At 39.8% G+C, this 19,696-nt stretch overlaps 1 protein-coding gene and 1 long non-coding RNA gene across 7 annotated transcripts in view; one reads left to right on the top strand and one right to left on the bottom strand.

Annotated features, from left to right (window-relative positions):
* LOC134353066 (uncharacterized) overlaps positions 1–5,480 on the bottom strand; it is a 129,868-nt gene extending 124,388 nt beyond the window's left edge. Inside the window, exon 1 of the long non-coding RNA XR_010019533.1 lies at positions 5,410–5,480. This is a non-coding gene — a long non-coding RNA (uncharacterized LOC134353066). The remainder of the gene's footprint in view (positions 1–5,409) is intronic.
* Positions 1–19,696, top strand: part of LOC134353064 (rho guanine nucleotide exchange factor 9) — a 314,061-nt gene that overhangs the window by 121,350 nt on the left and 173,015 nt on the right. The window contains exons 1-2 of one of the 6 annotated variants that reach the window (XM_063060926.1): positions 7,068–7,097; positions 7,390–7,446. The exons of 1 other annotated variant lie outside the window; for it this stretch is intronic. Coding sequence is in view for 3 of the 5 variants with exons in the window: in XM_063060923.1 (XP_062916993.1) it covers positions 7,026–7,097 (72 nt within the window). In the remaining 2 variants the exon portion in view is untranslated. Of the gene's footprint in view, positions 1–5,834; positions 5,971–7,015; positions 7,098–7,389; positions 7,447–8,239; positions 8,255–19,696 lie in introns of those variants that run through there. 4 more of the 6 variants (XM_063060925.1, XM_063060924.1, XM_063060923.1 and 1 more) reach the window with 4 other exon arrangements.

A 19,696-nucleotide genomic window follows, 5' to 3' on the forward strand; every position in this document is an offset into this window, starting at 1 on the left:
TGCATGAGATAAAACATCCCAAATGGAAAATTTCCCACAGTTTTTGGAAGATAATAAATTGAATTTACACCTAATATCCAATTTGAAGCGTGCAGGCAAAAGTTTGAATCTCAAAAATCCAGTTCATTCTAGATTTGAACTTTTCTTTTTAAACCTTTGTGCCAATTGCTCCATTAATATTATGTCAAGCTGCAGGAAAGAAGCATTATAATAATGCATACATTGATACATAAATGAACAGTCTGATTTTACCAACCATCTCATGCTATTATTATAGTAGAGCTACTAGGACTTGATGTTTCAATCCCTATGGTAAATTGGCACTCTCGATGTTGGCAGTGGGTTTGGAGTGGTGCCAAGGAGGGAGCGTAGGTACGTCATTGAGGTCATCAGATGGGCACTCTCCTTCTTTGATGTTTCATTGATAAATCCACAACGTTTCCAGAGGGCTCAACGGTGCTACCTGGCGTCCCAGATACACCCCCCTTAGTTCCATACCCTCCTGTCTTCATCTTGCAGCCCAGTTGTTGTCTTTCCTTTTAATCCAAATCCAGTTGCTGCTTTCTTCTGCTGCATTTGACAAGGACTTGATTGCTTGTTGGAGGGAGTGACCCCTCACCCCCATCTTCTTCAATAGACTGGTCATAGATGTAGCAACGAATCCCCTGCATCCCACTTCTACAGGGAAAATCTTGGTCTTCCAGCCATTCTGGGCAGCTTCAGATGCTAGTTCAGAGTACTTGGTCTTTTCCCATTCATAAGCTTCTTCGACACCATCTTCCCATGGTACTGTCAATTCCACAGCATATGCCAGCTTGGTTGTTGTGGACCACAGGACCATGTCTGGCCGGAGTGTTGTCTGGGGGAAACACAAGCTTTTTTTCCAAGTCCATGTCCATTTTCCAATGCCGAGCAACCTGCAGAATGCTTACATCTTTTGATGTTATATGGTGCTCGGGAGGTTGGCCTGCTGATACAAATCGTGTGATGTGGGCATTTCCTGCCATTGTTTGTGGGAGAACACTTGTGGTGATTCGCCTCTGTTCCAATGATAGACATTACAAATAATGTATTATAGAAGGTGTCTTTAAAGAGGATGAACCCTCGCAAGGCAGAAGGCCCCAAATGAAGGACCTGGTAAGGCTCTGGAAACTTGTGCCAACCAACTGGCAGGAGTACTCAAGGACATTTTCAACCTCTCATTGCTACGGGCGGAAGTTGCCATTTGCTTCAAAGAGGCAACAATTATACCAGTTCCTAAGAAGAATAATATAAGCTGTCTTAATGACTATCGCCCGGTAGCCCTCACATCTACAGTGATAAAAAGCTTTGAGAGGTTGGTCATGACTGGACTGAACTCCTGCCTCAGCAAGGACCTGGAGCCATTGCAATTTGCCTGTCGCCACAATAGGTCAATGGCAGATGCAATCTCAACGGCTCTTCACACGGCCTTAGGCCACCTGGATAATACAAATGCCAATGTCAGGATGCTGTTCATCAACTATAGCTCAGCATTTAACACCATAATTCCCAAAATTCTGATTGATAAGTTACAGAACCTGGGCCTCTCTACCTCCCTCTGCAATTGGATCCTCGACTTCCTAATCAGAAGACCACAATCTGTGCGGATTGATGATAATACCTCCTCCTCGCTGATGATCAACACTGGTGCACCTTGGGTGTGTGCTTAGCCCACTGCTCTACTCTCTCTATACCCATGACTGTGTGGCTAAGCATAGCTCAAATACCATCTATAAATTTGCTGATGATACAACCATTGTTGGTAGAATCTCAGATGGTGACAAGAGGGTGTACAAAAGCAAGATATGCCAACTAGTGGAGTGGTGTCACAGCAACAACCTTGAACTCAACGTCAGTAAGACGAAAGAGCTGATTGTGGACTTCAAGAAGGTAAGATGAAGGAACACACACCAATCCTTGTAGAGGGATCAGAAATGGAGAGAGTGAGCAGTTTCAAGTTCCTGGATGTCAAGATCTCTGAAGCACCTAACTTGGTCCCAACATATTGTTGCAGCTATAAAGAAGGCAAGACAGTGACAATACTTCATTAGGAGTTTGAAGAGATTTGGTATGTCAACAAAAACACTCAGAAACTTCTATAGATGTACCATGGAGAGCATTCTGACCGGCTGTGTCAGTGGCTGGTATGGAGCGGGGGTGCAACTGCACAAGACCGAAATAAGCTGTAGAGGGTTATAAATTTAGTCGGCTCCATCTTGGGCACTAGCCTACAAAGTACCCCGGACATCTTCAAGGACACCAGAAAGGCAGCGTCCATTACTAAGGAAATCCAGCACCCAGGGCAAGCCCTTTTCTCACTGTTACCATCAGGAAGGAGGTACAGAAGCCTGAAGGCACACACTCAGCGATTCAGGAACAGCTCCTTCTCCTTTGCCATCCGATTCCTAAATGGACGTTGAACCTATGAATACTACCTCACTTTTTTAATATATATTTTTTCTGTTTTTTTATGATTTTTAATCTATTCACTATAACTGTAGTGTAATTGATTTACTTATTTTTTTTCTTCTTTTGATTATGTATTGCATTGAACTGCTGCTGCTAAGTTAACACATTTCTCAACACATGCCAGTGCTAATAAACTTAATTTTGATTCTGATTCTAATAATATATGAATTAATAATGCACACTGTATAATATAATAATACACACCTTAGTGCATCAATAAACTATCTGTGGCCTTACTGCACCTACCTAGAAAAATGCCATCATGAATTCCTGGTCAGCAAAAAGCAGGAAACAAAGCAGTGCCATTTTGCTTATTCTTAAAAGACAGCCTATGACAGTCAACAGTGGCCTGAATATTAGATCCACCTTCTAGTAGGGTTGCTTTAATGCTGACCTTTGGGAACTGCCAGGAAATGGTCGTCCTTTTTCCAAGTACCATATGCCTTCATTAACTCCTTTAGCTAACAGGGTCAGAACGAGGACAAGCGGGCTACTTACCTGGACTCTGATACACACATCTCTGTTTCTCTTATCTGTCAGCTTTTGTGTACAAATTTTAGTTCCCCTCCTCTGCACTTTTGCCTTCTGATCTCCGAAAGGGGGAGAAAATAATTTACCTCTGCAGCTTGGCTGATTTGACCAATAGCAAGCTGTAATGAGCATGTGGAGTCCCACAGACATGAGATGATTTCAGGAGGTGGTCATGTTCAGTTATGAGGGATTGATTCTCTCTGAGGTAGAGAAAGATAAGTGGAGATGTCATGGTAAACTATGAACCATTCCTTCCCATCTCTTCATTTTGCCATTATCCTTCTATTAATCCACGTTCCAAGTAGGAAATTTTGGCACATTAACCCTTTTCCAGCAACTCTGTTCAACTAATCTATTTTAGTGGAAGTTTGCAAAGGATAACCCTTTTGTCAAGATTTGCCAAAATCATTACCTCAATATTTCTGTCAATACAATACCCAGGGAAACCAGAGGTTGAAGGGTTTCAGCAAAACATTTGCGTAAATATGACTTGATCAGTGCACATTTCTGCAGGAGATGTAACACAAAAGAGACATGGTCCTAGAGAATTCAGGCAGTCATTTTGAGTTAAAATTGAGCACAAAAGATAGGCAAGGGTGAGAATGTAGGGCCATCTCCATCTCTCCCCATCTCCTGAGAATAAGTATGAAAATTGTCAGGGCATGATTTTTTAAAAGGGAATAATTTGAAACCACCAGGGGTAAATGGATTCAGTAGAAGGTAAGCATAGATACCTAAAAATTTAGTGGAACTTCAGACTTGTTATCAACATGTGCAGTCGGATTAAAAAAATATATATTCTTACCATGCAGATGATGTAGCCAAATTTTGCTGCTGAGTTGCCTTGAGATGGTGGTAATGAAGCAGGATATTGTGGGGGGAGGGGGAAGGCTTTGCTTCCAATGGTGCAGCATAAATTGAGACATTTCCCTGGGGGCATGTTCCAAACTGGAAATTGTGTGGAGCCAGGTTTGTGTCAGTCTTCTGGCAATCCCACACTGTCTGCAGGATCTATGAAATGATGGTGAGCATCCAACATTCCAAAGCTAATTCTTGGCACCATGTTATTCTGGACTGGAGTGGGATATCAGGGAGGCTAATGGATTTTAAAGGGCTAGAAAACAACTTTCAGGCTGCAGAATGATGTGTTTACTTCAATGTGGGTGAGGTATTCCTGCCTCAGTTTCAAACTTGCATTTTGTCATAAAAGAAATCTTTTAAAACTCAAAGTACATTTGGCTTGCCAAAAATCCAAAATCTTAAAATAATAGTCATCACCAAAATATGGTTTGCATTCCTGTCCACTCTCTCCAGTAAACATCATTATAATATTTCAATGATCTCACATACACCCAAGTGAGAATCCTTGTCATTTTCCTGAAAATGTATTGGAGAACATCTTTAAAGAGAAACAGAAGGGAAATCAGTATCAGTGGTCTTGCGATTAAAAGAGCAAAAAGTATAAAGAACAATTCATTCATCTTTGATTTCTAGTCCACATGGAGTTAGCTCTCTTTGGAACAATAATCCTGTTGCACTAATTGTCAGTACTAAGTGTAGGTTTATTCCTTAAATTTGGAAGAGAGTGACTGAATGGGAATTTGTGAGTGAGACAAAGTGAGTATGTGTGTGTATCCCTCATGCTTACAGTTCATTTATTTTTTTCCCCATCTGTGTTTAGGGTAGTTGAGTAGAAAATGCCTACCAGGCCATTATACATTATCTTTATTTGTTTCTTTAAAAAATCAATCCTGACTTTGATCACTTCTTTTAAGGTACTAGCACCAATGGGGCAAGAATTCTCCAGGTCTCAGACACACACCACCTCACCCACCGGCTCATCGCGGCACGACTTAATTCAATGGGTCTCTGCAGAAAACCGTCCCAGTTACCAATCTCATTCCTTTCCCTCTAGGTGTTTGCACATACATATTTTACTGCAAGAGTTCCTGGATAGTAATCGGGATTGCAAACCCAAATCTAAGGGGGGGGGGCAAAAGCTAATTATATTTTCATGACAACTGCCCCAGCTTACAGTAGATAATTTTGTAGACAGTGAATCAAACCTCAGACCTTTGGGTCTGCTTGACTCTGTTGCAGCCTGCTTTACTAATTGGGTTACCACGGGAACTTACAGAGCTTGTACGGCAAGCAAAAACAGATACGTCGATGCTTCCTCAAGGAAATGTTCTGCTAATGTATTTTCCCACAAGGTAATGGGACTTCAAGAGTTAACTTGGTGATGATTGGTTGCATTCTGAACGCAAGTAAATGCACTAAGATGCATTCCATTTTTTCCCATTTTCCCATATTGTTAAATTTTCCCAACAAACCCATCTCCTCTCTAATGCTGTCCGATATGTGACGACTAAATATTAATGACATTACCTTTTCATACATGATTGGCAGCTGCATTCCTGCTTACTTGGTCGCTGAGTGATTAGCATGCGACGCCCGCCTCAGCTGTTTCCTCACACTGTGGGATACTGCTAACGGGGCTGTTATTCAGAAACTGGCGCTCTCTCTTTTTTTTATCTACATACAGTGTGACGTGTAATCTCTGCCGAATGGGTTTTTGCAAAGAATTTAGTGCAAGTGAAGCACTTGAGACTGAAGCTGCAATCAGCTGGAATGGAATGAATTAGAAAGGGAAGAAGAAATCTCATCTGGCATGGTGGATCTGCTGGACAATTTTAGTTCAGAGCCCAGGTTGACACCACAGAGTCTGCCAGACCCGCATCTTGAGTACTACAGTCTCCTGCATTGCACCATGACCTTGGATATACAGACCATTGTTGTATTTGCCATTATCGTAGTGTTGGTGCTGGTGAATGTAATTTTAATGTTCCTGCTCGGCACACGTTAATCGATGACTCTTGAGCTATTGGGTGACACAGCGCTTCAGAGGCACAGCTACAGTATGGCCCTGCAGTGATATGAATGACGTTGGTATATTATCTACCTAATCTTTTGTCGTGTCTTGTCTTTAATATGCCTGTAAGTCTAGTTATTTGTTGGGAAGATCTTGTGTATTTTTACATAAAGTAGTAAAGCGCTTCAGGGAGTTTTTTTTCCCCCAGTATTAGAACCTGCGCTCTGTAGAAATTTCTAGCAAATAATTATTGCTGCTCTGTGGATTGCTGAAAGCTGGAATGAGTGTGTGAGTGAGATAGAGGAAAGTGTGCGTGTGTATGAGTGCAGTTTATTAGCAGTTTTGGCTGAAGGATATCATTGCGGGCGTTAAAACGTGAAGACAAATACACAGAACATCCTCAATAAATATTTTCTGTAAAACTGACAATATTACTTTACTAGTGGATCGATCTTCTAAACAGCGTATTTCAATGTGGTCAGCATTTTTTAAAAATAAATTGTTATCTGTAAAGGAATTGATATTTTTGGAGTGTATTTTATATGTAATAAGGTAGATTTGTTTATGTTGTGAATCCTGGGGAAATCTCAGGTTACAAATGCTGGCCTTATCTCTTGTGCAGAGTGGATGAAGGATTAATATTTCAGGCCTGAGAGAGTTAATAAACCCATCCTAGATTAAGACAAACCCCGAGACAAATCTGTTCTTGCAGACTTAATCAAATGATTTCAGTTGATGCTATTTTTGTAAAACAGCATGACACAGCTTTGTTCATCGATTGTTGGTTATTTTTGAAACTATGGAAAAAAAATCAGACCTAATTTTGTACAATTTCTTTTGTATTTTGACTAAATTATTCCAGTAGAATTTGTAATGATCTGCATTTTCTTTCAGCCATTTTCAATGCTTAACCTGCAAATGATATTCAACAATTTTATTTCTAATTCCACTTTTTTTAATGAATACGGGGCGGCAAATTACGTACAGGCTTTTTGTAACCCACCCCCATATTTAATTTGCCTCCCACCACTAACAAGCACCACATACATAATTCACCTTCTAGGCTATTACTGGGGGTCATGAGATGTGTTTTAAAAATACCATCTAGTCAGCACACGGAGGAGGTCCGGTCATGATTCATGAGATCTGGAAAGAAATGTCAAGAAGCAAAGTCAGGCCTGTGCATTGCTGTCTTTTAACCAAGGTAAATGTTAGAAGTATCAAGTTTTGGCAAAATTAGTTATTAACAAAATAATTTGTTAACTAATTAAATCTCACTGTAGCTTGTAGGCTTTGCTGATTTTTCAAGATGGGAATTTTTAAAATATAGTTATTGATTGGAAATTAGGAAATTAATCGTATTTCTGTCCATCGTGGCAAAATAAATTATCTGGATTTTCTTAGTGTAAGCACTATTCGGACAAACATATCTAAGGAAAAAGAAGAAATTTCCTTTTTTTCCCCTCAACGTAATCACTTTTTTCCCCCCTTTTCAGAAGCAGTTTGCCTCCTCACACATCTTATTCTGGATTGGTGGGTGCGTCACTCCGGCTGTAAGTTGCTCCCTGAAACATTTTTGAATCAGTTTTGCAATCAGCCAATCGGAGACCTGGAGGTCTGGCTCAAGCCCATTGTCCTCTTCCAAAAACGGGGCTTTCTATTTCCCATGGAGTGTTCTGTCCAGCAGTCTAACGATAATATGCAGAAATTATCCAGATGAGGGACATGATTGTGGGCTTAAAACTCATGGTTTCTAGCTGTAAAATTTGAAATATTTAACCCTTGCTGAATCCAATCAGTTCTTTATTATTTTTTGGTAAAATCTGAGGTCTGTAAAACCTGCTGATGGTGATTGTCTCAATCGCTTAAGTTGCATCAATAATTTTTCTCTTCTGCTTTAAAGCAATTATTAATCTGTTAATTTTAAAAAGACTGTTGCTTGCCAGAAATAAAATAATCAAAATAATATATTTACACTGAGGAAGAAATTAAATTTGAAGAGAATTAGTTCCTACTTCCCGATAATTTCCAAGACACCACTCCTCTGTTCCTGATGATTTTTCAGTTGTGAAGCTGCAGATCAATCATCTTGATCATCTGCTGCTATCATATGTCAGTGGCCGTTCTCCTTGTATATAGAAATGGAATGGATGCCTCTTCATGTGGAGTTGAGAAATGGCTGCTGATTATAGAAAGGGCTTAACTAATTTTTTATTGATTCCAGTGATTGTGAATATTAGGCATTCTCAGTGGGGGGGGGAATCAGTTTGTGATGCCATTTTTGGATCTAATCCATTGAAAATCTATGTACCTCATTCATTCTTAGTAAAGTTATGTGACAACAGCGACATCAGTAGTTATGTAAGTAGTGATTGAGAACTAATTTATTTTCTGTTAACGTTGCAACCCTACTAAAAATTGTAGCATCCCGTTTCTGCTTCAGCAGATAGCACTTAAAATCCTCTCTGAACTCTTCTAATTCCAAGATTTTGAGCATGTCTGATTTCTATTATTCTATCAGTGCTTTCTGAGGCTCCTTGAATTCCCTTACTAATTTCCCCTGCTGGTCCTTCGTTTAAACCCCTTGATGTGACTGACTTCATTGAAGATCCTTCCGGTTACTTGTCCATTCTTTCTCACTTGTTAGTGCTCAGCCTGATTGTGTGTTTTATTAGCCTTCAGGATATTTTGACATGTGAAGGATGCTATATAAATCAAATTGTGTTTTTGATAGCATTTAATTCAACACAGACTGAGAAGAAGCCTGGATCTTTCCTGATACTGCCAGCTTTGCTACTTGCTGTCTTAATGAGTGTTCTAGTACTAATGTATTCTGCTAATAGCATCTACTCAAGATGATTTGAAATTAGGAAACCAATAGTGTTTGTAACAATACGAGCCTCCTTAATTGGAAATTCCTGCTATTAAATGAGAAAACCTACACATTTTTAGTTACTTTATTGGATTTGAAGTTTGTGAACTGGGTTTCAGTATTATTAAGTTGTCTATTAAATCCACTAGCTCAGATAAAGCGGAAGGTAGAATTTCATTGTCTGATTTGTGTTCTGCAGCGATCAGCAGCTGAACACAATAAGTACTTTTGGTGTGATTTTTGGATCTTGACACATACATTTTATTTTCAGAGCATCCTAACAGTTGTGGCATTACAGTTTTCCTAATTTACCATGTCATCTTTTTAAATAAAAGAAGGAAAACACTGAAGATAATCAGCAGATCAGACAGTTTGCGTGCAAAGGGAAGAAGCTTGTTTTAAGTTCAACGGCGAACTCAAAGGGATGTCTGATATGTTCAGACTAAGATTGGTATCAGTGTTGGCTAAGAGGGAGGGAAGGTTTATTAATCTCTGTACTTGGAAAAAATTAAATTAATTTGGCAGGTGAATGGGTGTTGATGTGGAAGGCTTAATAGCAGTACAGTAACATCATAATTTGAAATGATAGTCCATACTCTTATCAGACTTGTGAGACAGGAATGTAGAGGAAAAATCAGGCATTAAGTTGGCTGAGCAGACTGAGGCAGGATAGAGAATGTGTGTGTGTGGGGGGGGGGGGTGGTTGGCATGGTCAGTTAACTGAATACAAGGAGAGGAGCCTTGCTCACAGGTAGTATGATGAGCTCAGTGCATGCATCGGTACCTGGATATTTCATGTTAGTGCAACCACAGAAATGTGGTTTAGGGAAGGACAGGTCTGTGCACTTAATGTTGCAGTTGTCTCAAAAGTGACACATGGGATTGTGAAAGTGGAGGGTAGTCACACTACTGATTAATGAGAACATGACATTACCTAGAGAGAATATCGTGGAGGGATTGCCTCTTCAGAATTCATATGGGCAGAACTTAGGAATAAGAGAATGGCAATAGCTTTGCTGGGCTTACACCAGACATCCCAATGGTTAGCGAACATTTAAGGAACATGTGTAATCATATTGCAGAAATGTGCAAGGACAATAGTAGGGGACTTTAACTTTCTCAGTATTGACAGGGATTATATTAGTGCAAGGGGCTTACATGGGACAGAACTTGTTAAATGCATGCAAGAACATTTGTGAAAACAATATGTAGAAAGAATCTGACTAGAGATGGGCCAGTACTTGAACTTACCTTGAGTGAAATTGGGAAGGTAGTAGAATGTGAGGAGAGAAACAGCTTGGGAACAGTCATCATAATTCTCTAGGTTTGAAGGTTGGAAGAGGATGTGGTTAGTTCTCAAGCTAAGGCATTGAAATGGGGGATGGCTAATTTCAATTGTGTAAGAGCGAACATGGCAAATGTAGATTGAAAGCTGATCCTTGGGGAGAAGAATGGGTCTCATGGAAAAAAAAGAGTAAGAGTTCAGGGCCAGCTTACTCCAGTAGGGGTGAAAGGCAGAGATGGTGAAGTTAGAGAACCTTGGATGAAGTTGAATGTTTTATTGGGGTCAGAAATTGAAACCATTTGGCATTTATAGGCAAATGGTGTCAATGGAGCCTCTAGAAGAATATAGAACTTTGGAATTAAGATTCAGCAGAGTCCCAGATAAAATTATATCAGGAGCAAAAGGACAGCTAAGAAAAGAATGGGTTTCCTGAGGCACAAAAAGAGTAATCCATGTGTGGAGCCAGGGCAGAGTCCTAAATTGATGCTTCTCATCTGTATTCATGAAAGCGAAGGGAATAGAATACAAGCTCAAGGATTAATTGGAGTAGGTCAAGACTAAGAAGAAGAATGTTGTAGATGATATGGGACATATAAGGGCTAATATAAATGCCCAGGATCATGTGAGCTCTATCCCAGATTGCTATAGAAGACAAGGGAAGAGATAACTGAGACCTTGGTGGAGATTTTTGCATCTTTGTTAGCCATAGTTGAAATGCTAGAAGACTGGAATAGCGCTAATGTTGTCCCTTCATTTAAGAAGGTCAGCAAAGATGTCCATAGTTCTCTGAAAGTGTCAACACAGGTAGATAGGATGAAGCAGAAGGCATACAGTATTTTTGCTTTGATAGGTTGGGGCATAGAATATAAAATTTGGAATGCTATGTTGTAATTTTGAAAAACATTGATTAGTCCACTCTTTTAGCTATGAAAAAGATCTGGTTGAGCTGGTAAGAGTGCAGTGGAGATTTGCCAGGATATTGCCTAGATTAGAGGGCTTTAGTTAGAGGGAAATATTAGGTAGGCTAGGCTTGTTTTCCCTGAAGCAAAAGAAACTGCAAACAGACCTAATAGATGTCAAATTATAAAAGACATAGATGAGGTAGATAGAACTTTTTTCGGTGAGAGGGATAATAAAAATATGAGGACTAAGGTTTAAGCAACACTCACAACATGCTGGAAGAACTCAGCAGGTCGGGCAGCATCAGTGGAAAAGATCGGTTGACGTTTCGGGCCGGAACCCTTCGTCAGGACTGTAGGGGAAGGGGCAAAGGCCCTATAAGGAAGGTGGGGGGAGGGTGGGAAGGAGAAGGCTGGTAGGTTCCAGGTGAAAAACCAGTAAGGGGAAAGATAAAGGGGTGGGGGAAGGGAGGCAGGAAGGTGATAGACAGGAAAGGTGAAGAAAGAATAGGGGAAAACACAATGGGTAGTAGAAGGAGATAGAACCAAGAGGGAGGAGGTAGGCAGCTGGGGGAGGGGGCAGAGTGACATAGGGATAGGGGAAGGGAGGGGGAGGGAATTACCGGAAGTTGGAGAATTATATGTTCATACCAAGGGGCTGGAGACTACCTAGATGGTATATGAGGTGTTGCTCCTTCAACCTGTGTTTTCCCCTATTCTTTCTTCACCTTTCCTGCCTATCACCTCCCTGCCTCCCTTCTCCCACCCCTTTATCTTTCCCCTTACTGGTTTTTCACCTGGAACCTACCAGCCTTCTCCTTCCCACCCTCCCCCCACCTTCTTTATAGGGTCTCTGCCCCTTCCCCTTACAGTCCTGACGAGGGGTTCCGGCCCGAAACGTCGACTGATCTTTTCCACTGATGCTGCCCGACCTGCTGAGTTCCTCCAGTGTGTTGTGAGTGTTGCTTTGACCCCAGCATCTGCAAATTATTTTGTGTGTGAGGACTAAGGTTTAGTGGGAGAGAAAGGAGTTTTAAAGGGGATTTGAGAATAAAATGTTTTACATGGAAATGGTTAATATATGAAATTCATTGTTACACAAAGTAATAGAATCAGATATAATCATTGTATTTAAGAAACACTTAAACAAGCTCCCAAGTAGTAAGAGCATAGAAGGATACTGAGCTGTTATTGGCAAATGGCGTTAGTGCAGATGGGTAAAGGTTCAGCGTGGATTTGGGCCTATATCTGTACTGTATGACTCTTTAACTGAGCCTCTAAATGCAGGTGATCTGCTGGAGGAGAAATAAATAGCAAATTGGATGAGATCAGAGATGAGGGGAAATCAAAATAGAAATCAGTTCTGAAACGCTGAGATACAGAAGTCAGGAACTAAAGTACATTCTGGAAAACTCCCTATGTTAAGCAGCATTTTGCATTTTTGGCTTCAGAAAGACAGATAGTCGAAATTGGTTTGGAGTAATGACAGGGTGGAGCTCTTATTAAATGAATGATGGAAGTGTATAAAAATTAAATGGATGTATGCACACTTATGAGGAGTCAGCATATGCATCTACCAAGGTCAAGTGTAGGTGAACAGGACTTTTCAGACTGAGGCTTGTTGACAATAGATATAAATATAAAATTTTAATATTGATTAGAGATTCTGCATCAGTTAGACTTGTAATACTTGTTAATTCTCTGGCTATGATTGGCTGGATAAGTAAGGGATCAGGCAAGTGTGGTTCTATACAGCTAGATGCTGACCCCATGCCTTGTGTTGTTCCTGCTGGAAAAGCAAGCTTGCAAGAGTGCCAGGGTACTTAACCGATGAGATGAACAACAGAGAAAGAATGAGTGGGAATGAAGGAAAAGGATTACTAGAGGCAAATTAGTTACAGAAAAAAAATTGGTTTAAAAGAGGAGGAAAAGAGATGCAGCAAGCAAATGTATTGGAAAAATTAAATACGTGCAATTCAGAGGAAATCTTCATCATCAAAGTACTCCAAGCATGAGGAGGATTTGTACCTATTTGAATTTGTTTTCACCTCTCACCTGGGTGACACTTCCAACAGTGCAGAACTCCCTCAGTGCTCTCTTACCGAGTCAACATGGAGTTTCCTGTCCTCTGCCTGGAGTAGGTCCTGAACCTAGAACCGTCTGATGCAGACAAGCTCCAAGATGTGCTAAAGCTGACATTTTTTTGCAAACGTATACGTATGCTATTAAGTTCCAGTGCAAACCCCTCACAATGACTTAACTGGATAATTAGTTAAGTTCATCAATTTATTTAAAAAAATATAAGAGAGGAGGAGGCAAATAGTACACTGGATCAATCAGCGTGCTGGAGATTCAGAATTCATGAACTTAGTGATTTTACACATTACTTGTCCTGTGTGCATCATTAATGCACATTATTTTAAAACAATATATATAGTTCAACACTGTAATGTAATTTGCATAGAGCTGCTACCATCATCAATAACACAGTTATGTCAGGAATAGAGAAACTTATTCAGTTGATATCTGACCATCAGTGGCATTGGTATATAAACTACTTTGGCCTTGTAGCATTTGTGATAGCCATGAAATGGGTATGTATGAAAGCATATTCATTTTTGCCTGTTATTCTGTCTTTGGCCAAAATCTGACTAGTATTGACTCAAAAAATGGGAATCGGAATCAGATTTAATATGTCATGAAATCTGTTGCTTTGCAGCTGCGGCACATTACAATAGATAATAATAAAAAGCTATAAATAACGATAAGAAAAATATATTAAAAATCTTTTAAATTAAATTAGATTGGTAGTGCAAAAAGAAACCAAAAAATATAAAATATTGGATTTGTTGTCCATTCAGAAATCTGATGGCGAAGGAGAAGATGCTGTTCCTGAACTGTTGAGTGTATGTCTTCAGGCTCCTGTACCTCCTCACTGAGGGTAGCAATGAGAAGAGGGCATGCCCTGAGTGATGTGGGTCCCCGATGACAGATGCCATGTTTTTTACTAGGTGTTTTAACTTACTGAGATGATACTAGGTGATAAACATCTTCCCAGTGGAGGGGAGATGGTGGGGGGGTGTAGAGTTTAAGCTGGTAAAGCTTAAAGGATGCAGATAATAGGGACACAAGCCATTTTTAATCAGAAATGGAATGATACTATAGACAATTACAAGATTAGCATAATGATAATTAGTTCTAATTTTCCCATATATGTACTGTATGGATATACATTCCAATAAAAATTAACTCCATTAATTTTCAATGTGATACACAGCCAGAATTGTTAATACCATGGAAAATTGAAAGGTGAGATTTATAATCACAGGAAATAAAGTGGATTACAACCCGTTTGAAACAAACTTTGCACCAATGAGATATGTGAAGGAAAAAATCAGGTGCTCAAAGCAAGATGAAGTCCCATACCAAGTATGTGACATTGTAGAATTCTATCTGCAGTGCATATACATAATTTGAAAAAGCACATTATTTGTTGATTTATTTTACTTAGTGTTATGTTAGGAAACAACTCTCTAAGCACATGTAACTGAATAAAGAACCAGGAACAAAAGATATTTCTGTAATAAGTCAGTATGCATTGGGAATGTACTTCCAGATACTGTGGGGGAAACAGTTTTAAAAATAACCTTCAAATGTGAGCAGTGTAAATGTTTGAAGAGGGAAAATATTTGAAGGGGGAAACCTGCTCTTTGAAAGAGATGCTGACAGGCTACAGCATCATGTGCTGCACCATTTTGTGATTCCAGAGTTCTACTATTGTGCATAAGTGTTACATGAAAACTGTCTCATCTGTATTTAATGATACATTTAACTTGAAGTTGCTGTTTCTCTAGTCTTTAATCGAATCACTTTTTGAATAGATTATTTTGGGTTTTCTGAGATGTAAAACAGATGAGATTTCCCATTAATTTGTTTTTGGTTCTAATTAATCAAATATATTAAGTAATATTTTCTTCACAAGTTACTGGAGAGAAATCTTCTAGCCACTGGTAATTTATTCACATAGCCATTCTTCAGAGTAAGGTTTTATTAAATGTTATGGCAAATTCCCAAATTTTTATACAGTAATAATCCTATGCTAGTTTACCCTAGTCCTGCTGCTCTTCCACACTAAATCAGGAATAAATCAGATGTAAAGCCTGGTGTGTGAAATCAGCTTTTAACATCAGTATGATCTATTTACTAATGGGGAAATTAAGGTTCCTTCCTTTTGTACCTATTTCTTAACAGAAGCAAAATTTATGAGCTTAATTTAAAGACTTACAGTTCTAGATATTCATTCACACAGCAACTATTTCTCAGGAACTAAACAAATCACGCTTCCATTATGATAGCTGAGAAGTATTGTAGACCCATAGGGTCTCCACAGTTGTTTGTGCTAATGAATTCCACAGATTCACCACGCTAGAAATTTCTCCTCATCTCTGTTCTAAAGGGATGCCCTTCTATTCAGAGGTTGTGCTTTCTGGTCCTAAACACTCCCACTATAGGAAACACTCTCTCCACATCCACTTATTATAGGCTTTTCAATATTTAATGGGTTTCAATGAGATTCCCCCTCATTCTTCTAAACTCCACTGTGTGCAGGCCCAGAACCATCAAACCATCCTCCTATGTTAAACTTTTCATTCCTGCAATCATCCTTATGAATATCCTCTCCAACTCCTGTATATATCTAAGAGATATGGAGCCCAGAACTGCTCATAATACTCCAAATGTGGCTTGACCAATTCCTTATGAAGCCTCAGCATTACATCCTTGTTTTATATTCTAGTCCTCCAGAAATGAATAGTGAAAGTACACTGCCTGTGGCACTGATAAAGGAAAGAAGGATGTCATCTGGGCCTACAATGGAAACTGAAATCCAGCATTTACATTCACAAAGTGGTTCTAATGCCTACTTAAAACCCCAAGCACTACATTTAGGTTGCCTTATCGTGGCTAATAGCAAGCAATCTTTGGCAGGAAATGGAGATCGACAAGTAATCCTTAAAGGAATCAATAAAGACCACAACTGCAAGGTAACTATTTGAAGCGTATTTGACCAAATTTGATACTTGACCAATGTGATCAGTCCCTACCCTAATATTCTACCGTCCATATTGAAACCAACTTTAAATGTACCCTGTCTCCACTGCCAATGGGCTGATCCCCACCATTGTCTCTGCTCCATGCCAGCTAGTGTTGAAATTGCGGGGGCCCTGGCAGAAATATTTAAAATGTCGCTGTCTACGGGTGAAGTGCCGGAGGATTGGAGAGTGGCTCATGTTGTTCCGTTGTTTAAAAAAGGATCGAAAAGTAATCCGGGAAATTATAGGCCGGTGAGTTTAACGTCAGTAGTAGGTAAGTTATTGGAGGGAGTACTAAGAGACAGAATCTACAAGCATTTGGATAGACAGGGGTTTATTAGGGAGAGTCAACATGGCTTTGTGCATGGTAGGTCATGTTTGACCAATCTGTTGGAGTTTTTTGAGGAGGTTACCAGGAAAGTGGATGAAGGGAAGGCAGTGGATATTGTCTACATGGACTTCAGTAAGGCCTTTGACAAGGTCCCGCATGGGAGGTTAGTTAGGAAAATTCAGTTGCTAGGTATACATGGAGAGGTGGTAAATTGGATTAGACATTGGCTCAATGGAAGAAGCCAGAGAGTGGTGGTAGAGAATTGCTTCTCTGAGTGGAGTCCTGTGACTAGTGGTGTGCCACAGGGATCAGTGCTGGGTCCATTGTTATTTGTCGTCTATATCAATGATCTGGATGATAATGTGGTAAATTGGATCAGCAAGTTTGCTGATGATACAAAGATTGGAGGTGTAGTAGACAGTGAGGAAGGTTTTCAGAGCCTGCAGAGGGACTTGGACCAGCTGGAAAAATGGGCTGAAAAATGGCAGATGGAGTTTAATACTGACAAGTGTGAGGTATTGCACGTTGGAAGGACAAACCAACGTAGAACATACAGGGTTAATGGTAAGGCACTGAGGAGTGCAGTGGAACAGAGGGATCTGGGAATACAGATACAAAATTCCCTAAAAGTGTCGTCACAGGTAGATAGGGTCGTAAAGAGAGCTTTTGGTACATTGGCCTTTATTAATCGAAGTATTGAGTATAAGAGCTGGAATGTTATGATGAGGTTGTATAAGGCATTGGTGAGGCCAAATCTGGAGTATTGTGTTCAGTTTTGGTCACCAAATTACAGGAAGGATATAAATAAGGTTGAAAGAGTGCAGAGAAGGTTTACAAGGATGTTGCCAGGACTTGAGAAACTCAGTTACAGAGAAAGGTTGAATAGGTTAGGACTTTATTCCCTGGAGCGTAGAAGAATGAGGGGTGATTTGATAGAGGTATATAAAATTATGATGGGTATAGATAGAGTGAATGCAAGCAGGATTTTTCCACTGAGGCAAGGGGAGAAAAAAACCAGAGCACATGGGTTAAGGGTGAGGGGGGAAAAGTTTAAAGGGAACATTACGGGGGGCTTCTTCACACAGAGAGTGGTGGGAGTATGGAATGAGCTGCCAGACGAGGTGGTAAATGCGGGTTCTTTTTTAACATTTAAGAATAAATTGGACAGATACATGGATGGGAGGTGTATGGAGGGATATGGTCCGTGTGCAGGTCAGTGGGACTAGGCAGAAAATGGTTCGGCACAGGCAAGAAGGGCCAAAGGGCCTGTTTCTGTGCTGGAGTTTCTATGGTTCTATGGTTCTAAAACAAATTGACTGTGATAAATTGTGCCGGAAAGGTGAATCCTGCCCAGCTTCATGTTTGTGAGATTTGAGAATGATGGGGGAGGGGATCAGGGAAAAAATGGCGTTAAAACAAAAGATCAGATCAACTGTGATTTTATGCAATGGTGGAGCTGGCTGGGGAAGTTGTATGACCTGCTCCTGCTTCTGTCATATATTCCTAGCAAATAAATTTTAGAACCTACATGGAGGATAAAATGGAAGCTGTAATATAAAAAAAAGGAGAAAAATATATCTTTTTGCTTTTAAGCTGCTATAGAATTTGAAATAGTTATCAAAAGAAAGTTCAACTTGTGTGCACAAAATTAGATTTTTGGACCCAGAAGCGGAAGGATAAATTAAATCACTTTAAGATGTTATTAAACAGTTAGTTACAATTCATGCAGCAATACAACACCTTAAGGTCTCATAAACAAGCATTGTTCCTAAAAACCTGATATTTTTGCCAGTTGACGAATTTCTGCAGATTCTGTTCAGGAGAGCTGCAAATCAGTGCCCTCTATAGAGTCATAACCATTCACTAAATGCTGCGGTTGGATTTCTTTATGCTTACTCCAGATATTGCTGTAATTATTATGATAAATGCTGATAAGATCTGTGTCATTGTCATCACAAGCTCCAGGTCAATGATTAATCACTCATTGTTTAAATAACTTTCTTATGTTGGCTTTGTGTCATAATTTGTTCACAGACTGCCCAGCCTCTCTGTCAGGGTGCAGTCCTGGGACCCCCAGCTCAGTGCCTTGTGGTTGCACAGTGCAGTCCCAGTCTGACCAACACCAGCGCTCATAGCCAGGCTCTGTAAAAAGCCATGAGGCAATACTGCCATGTTAGTAATCTACCCTAACATGTCTCTCTAAGTATTTCTATATTAAACCCTCTTAAGTTCTGTTTCTTGTACCTGGGAACACATCCTGAGCACTGGACAAATTACCACTGTGAAGAGTTTAATCACAATCAGATCATTTTAATGCTGTGGCTGAGGCTTGTTGGGACAGGTTTGAGCAATAAAGTCTGACTACGACAAGCACACATTTTGGCAGCTTCAGCAAACATTGATAATGTAATTGTACATTTTAAAACATTTCAATACCATTTTCACATACGTATACTTACCATTCTATCACTGATGCCAAAGTTACTTTGCAATTTTTCATAATCATTCACCTTAGTCAGTAACTGGATTCTGGTGATAAGTTGTATTCGGACTAGAGTGAGCCATGAGGATTGAACTTGAGAGTATTAGCAGGATTTGCTTGGGTCTTCCAGGTGGCAGCTGTGTAAATGTGTTGCCCGTCATGGCTGATTTGGAAGATACCTTGGCTAATACTTTAACTGCACTGATTAATCCAACTAATATCTCACTATAATCAAACAGAAATTGACCTAGACATGCTTGAGGTCAGTGGAGTAGAGCGTGAGCTTTAAAATATGACAACCAGTTGATAATTTCACATAAATGTGGAAGTGGCAATACAAGAGAGGAGATGAAATTATTTTGTACATAAAAGCTTCATCAATCTGCATTTAAGGTTATTCTGAGGGAACAGCTTTTCCAATTTCAATAACGTAACTGATTTCTTGGATAGCCATTAACTTAATATTTAAATAACTCACTCAGTGGCCACTTAATTAGGTACACCTCTACACCTGCTTGTTAATGCAAATATCTAATCAGCCAATCATGTGGCAGCAACTCAATGCATAATAACATGCAGAAATGGTCAAGATGTTCAGTTGTTGTTCAGACCAAACATCAGAATGGGGAAGAAATGTGGTCTTAGTGACTTTGACTGTGGAGTGATTGCTGGTGCCAGACAGGATGGCTTCAGTACCTCAGAATCTGCTGATTTCCTGGGGTTTTCACGCACAACAATCTCAAGAGTTTACATGGAATGGTGCAAAAAGCATGCAGTGAGTGACAATTCTGTGGGTGAAAATGGATTGTAAATGAGAGAGGCCAGAAGAGAGTGGCCAGACAGC

Source organism: Mobula hypostoma, chromosome 10 (assembly GCF_963921235.1).
Source record: "Mobula hypostoma chromosome 10, sMobHyp1.1, whole genome shotgun sequence".
NCBI lineage: Eukaryota > Metazoa > Chordata > Chondrichthyes > Myliobatiformes > Myliobatidae > Mobula > Mobula hypostoma.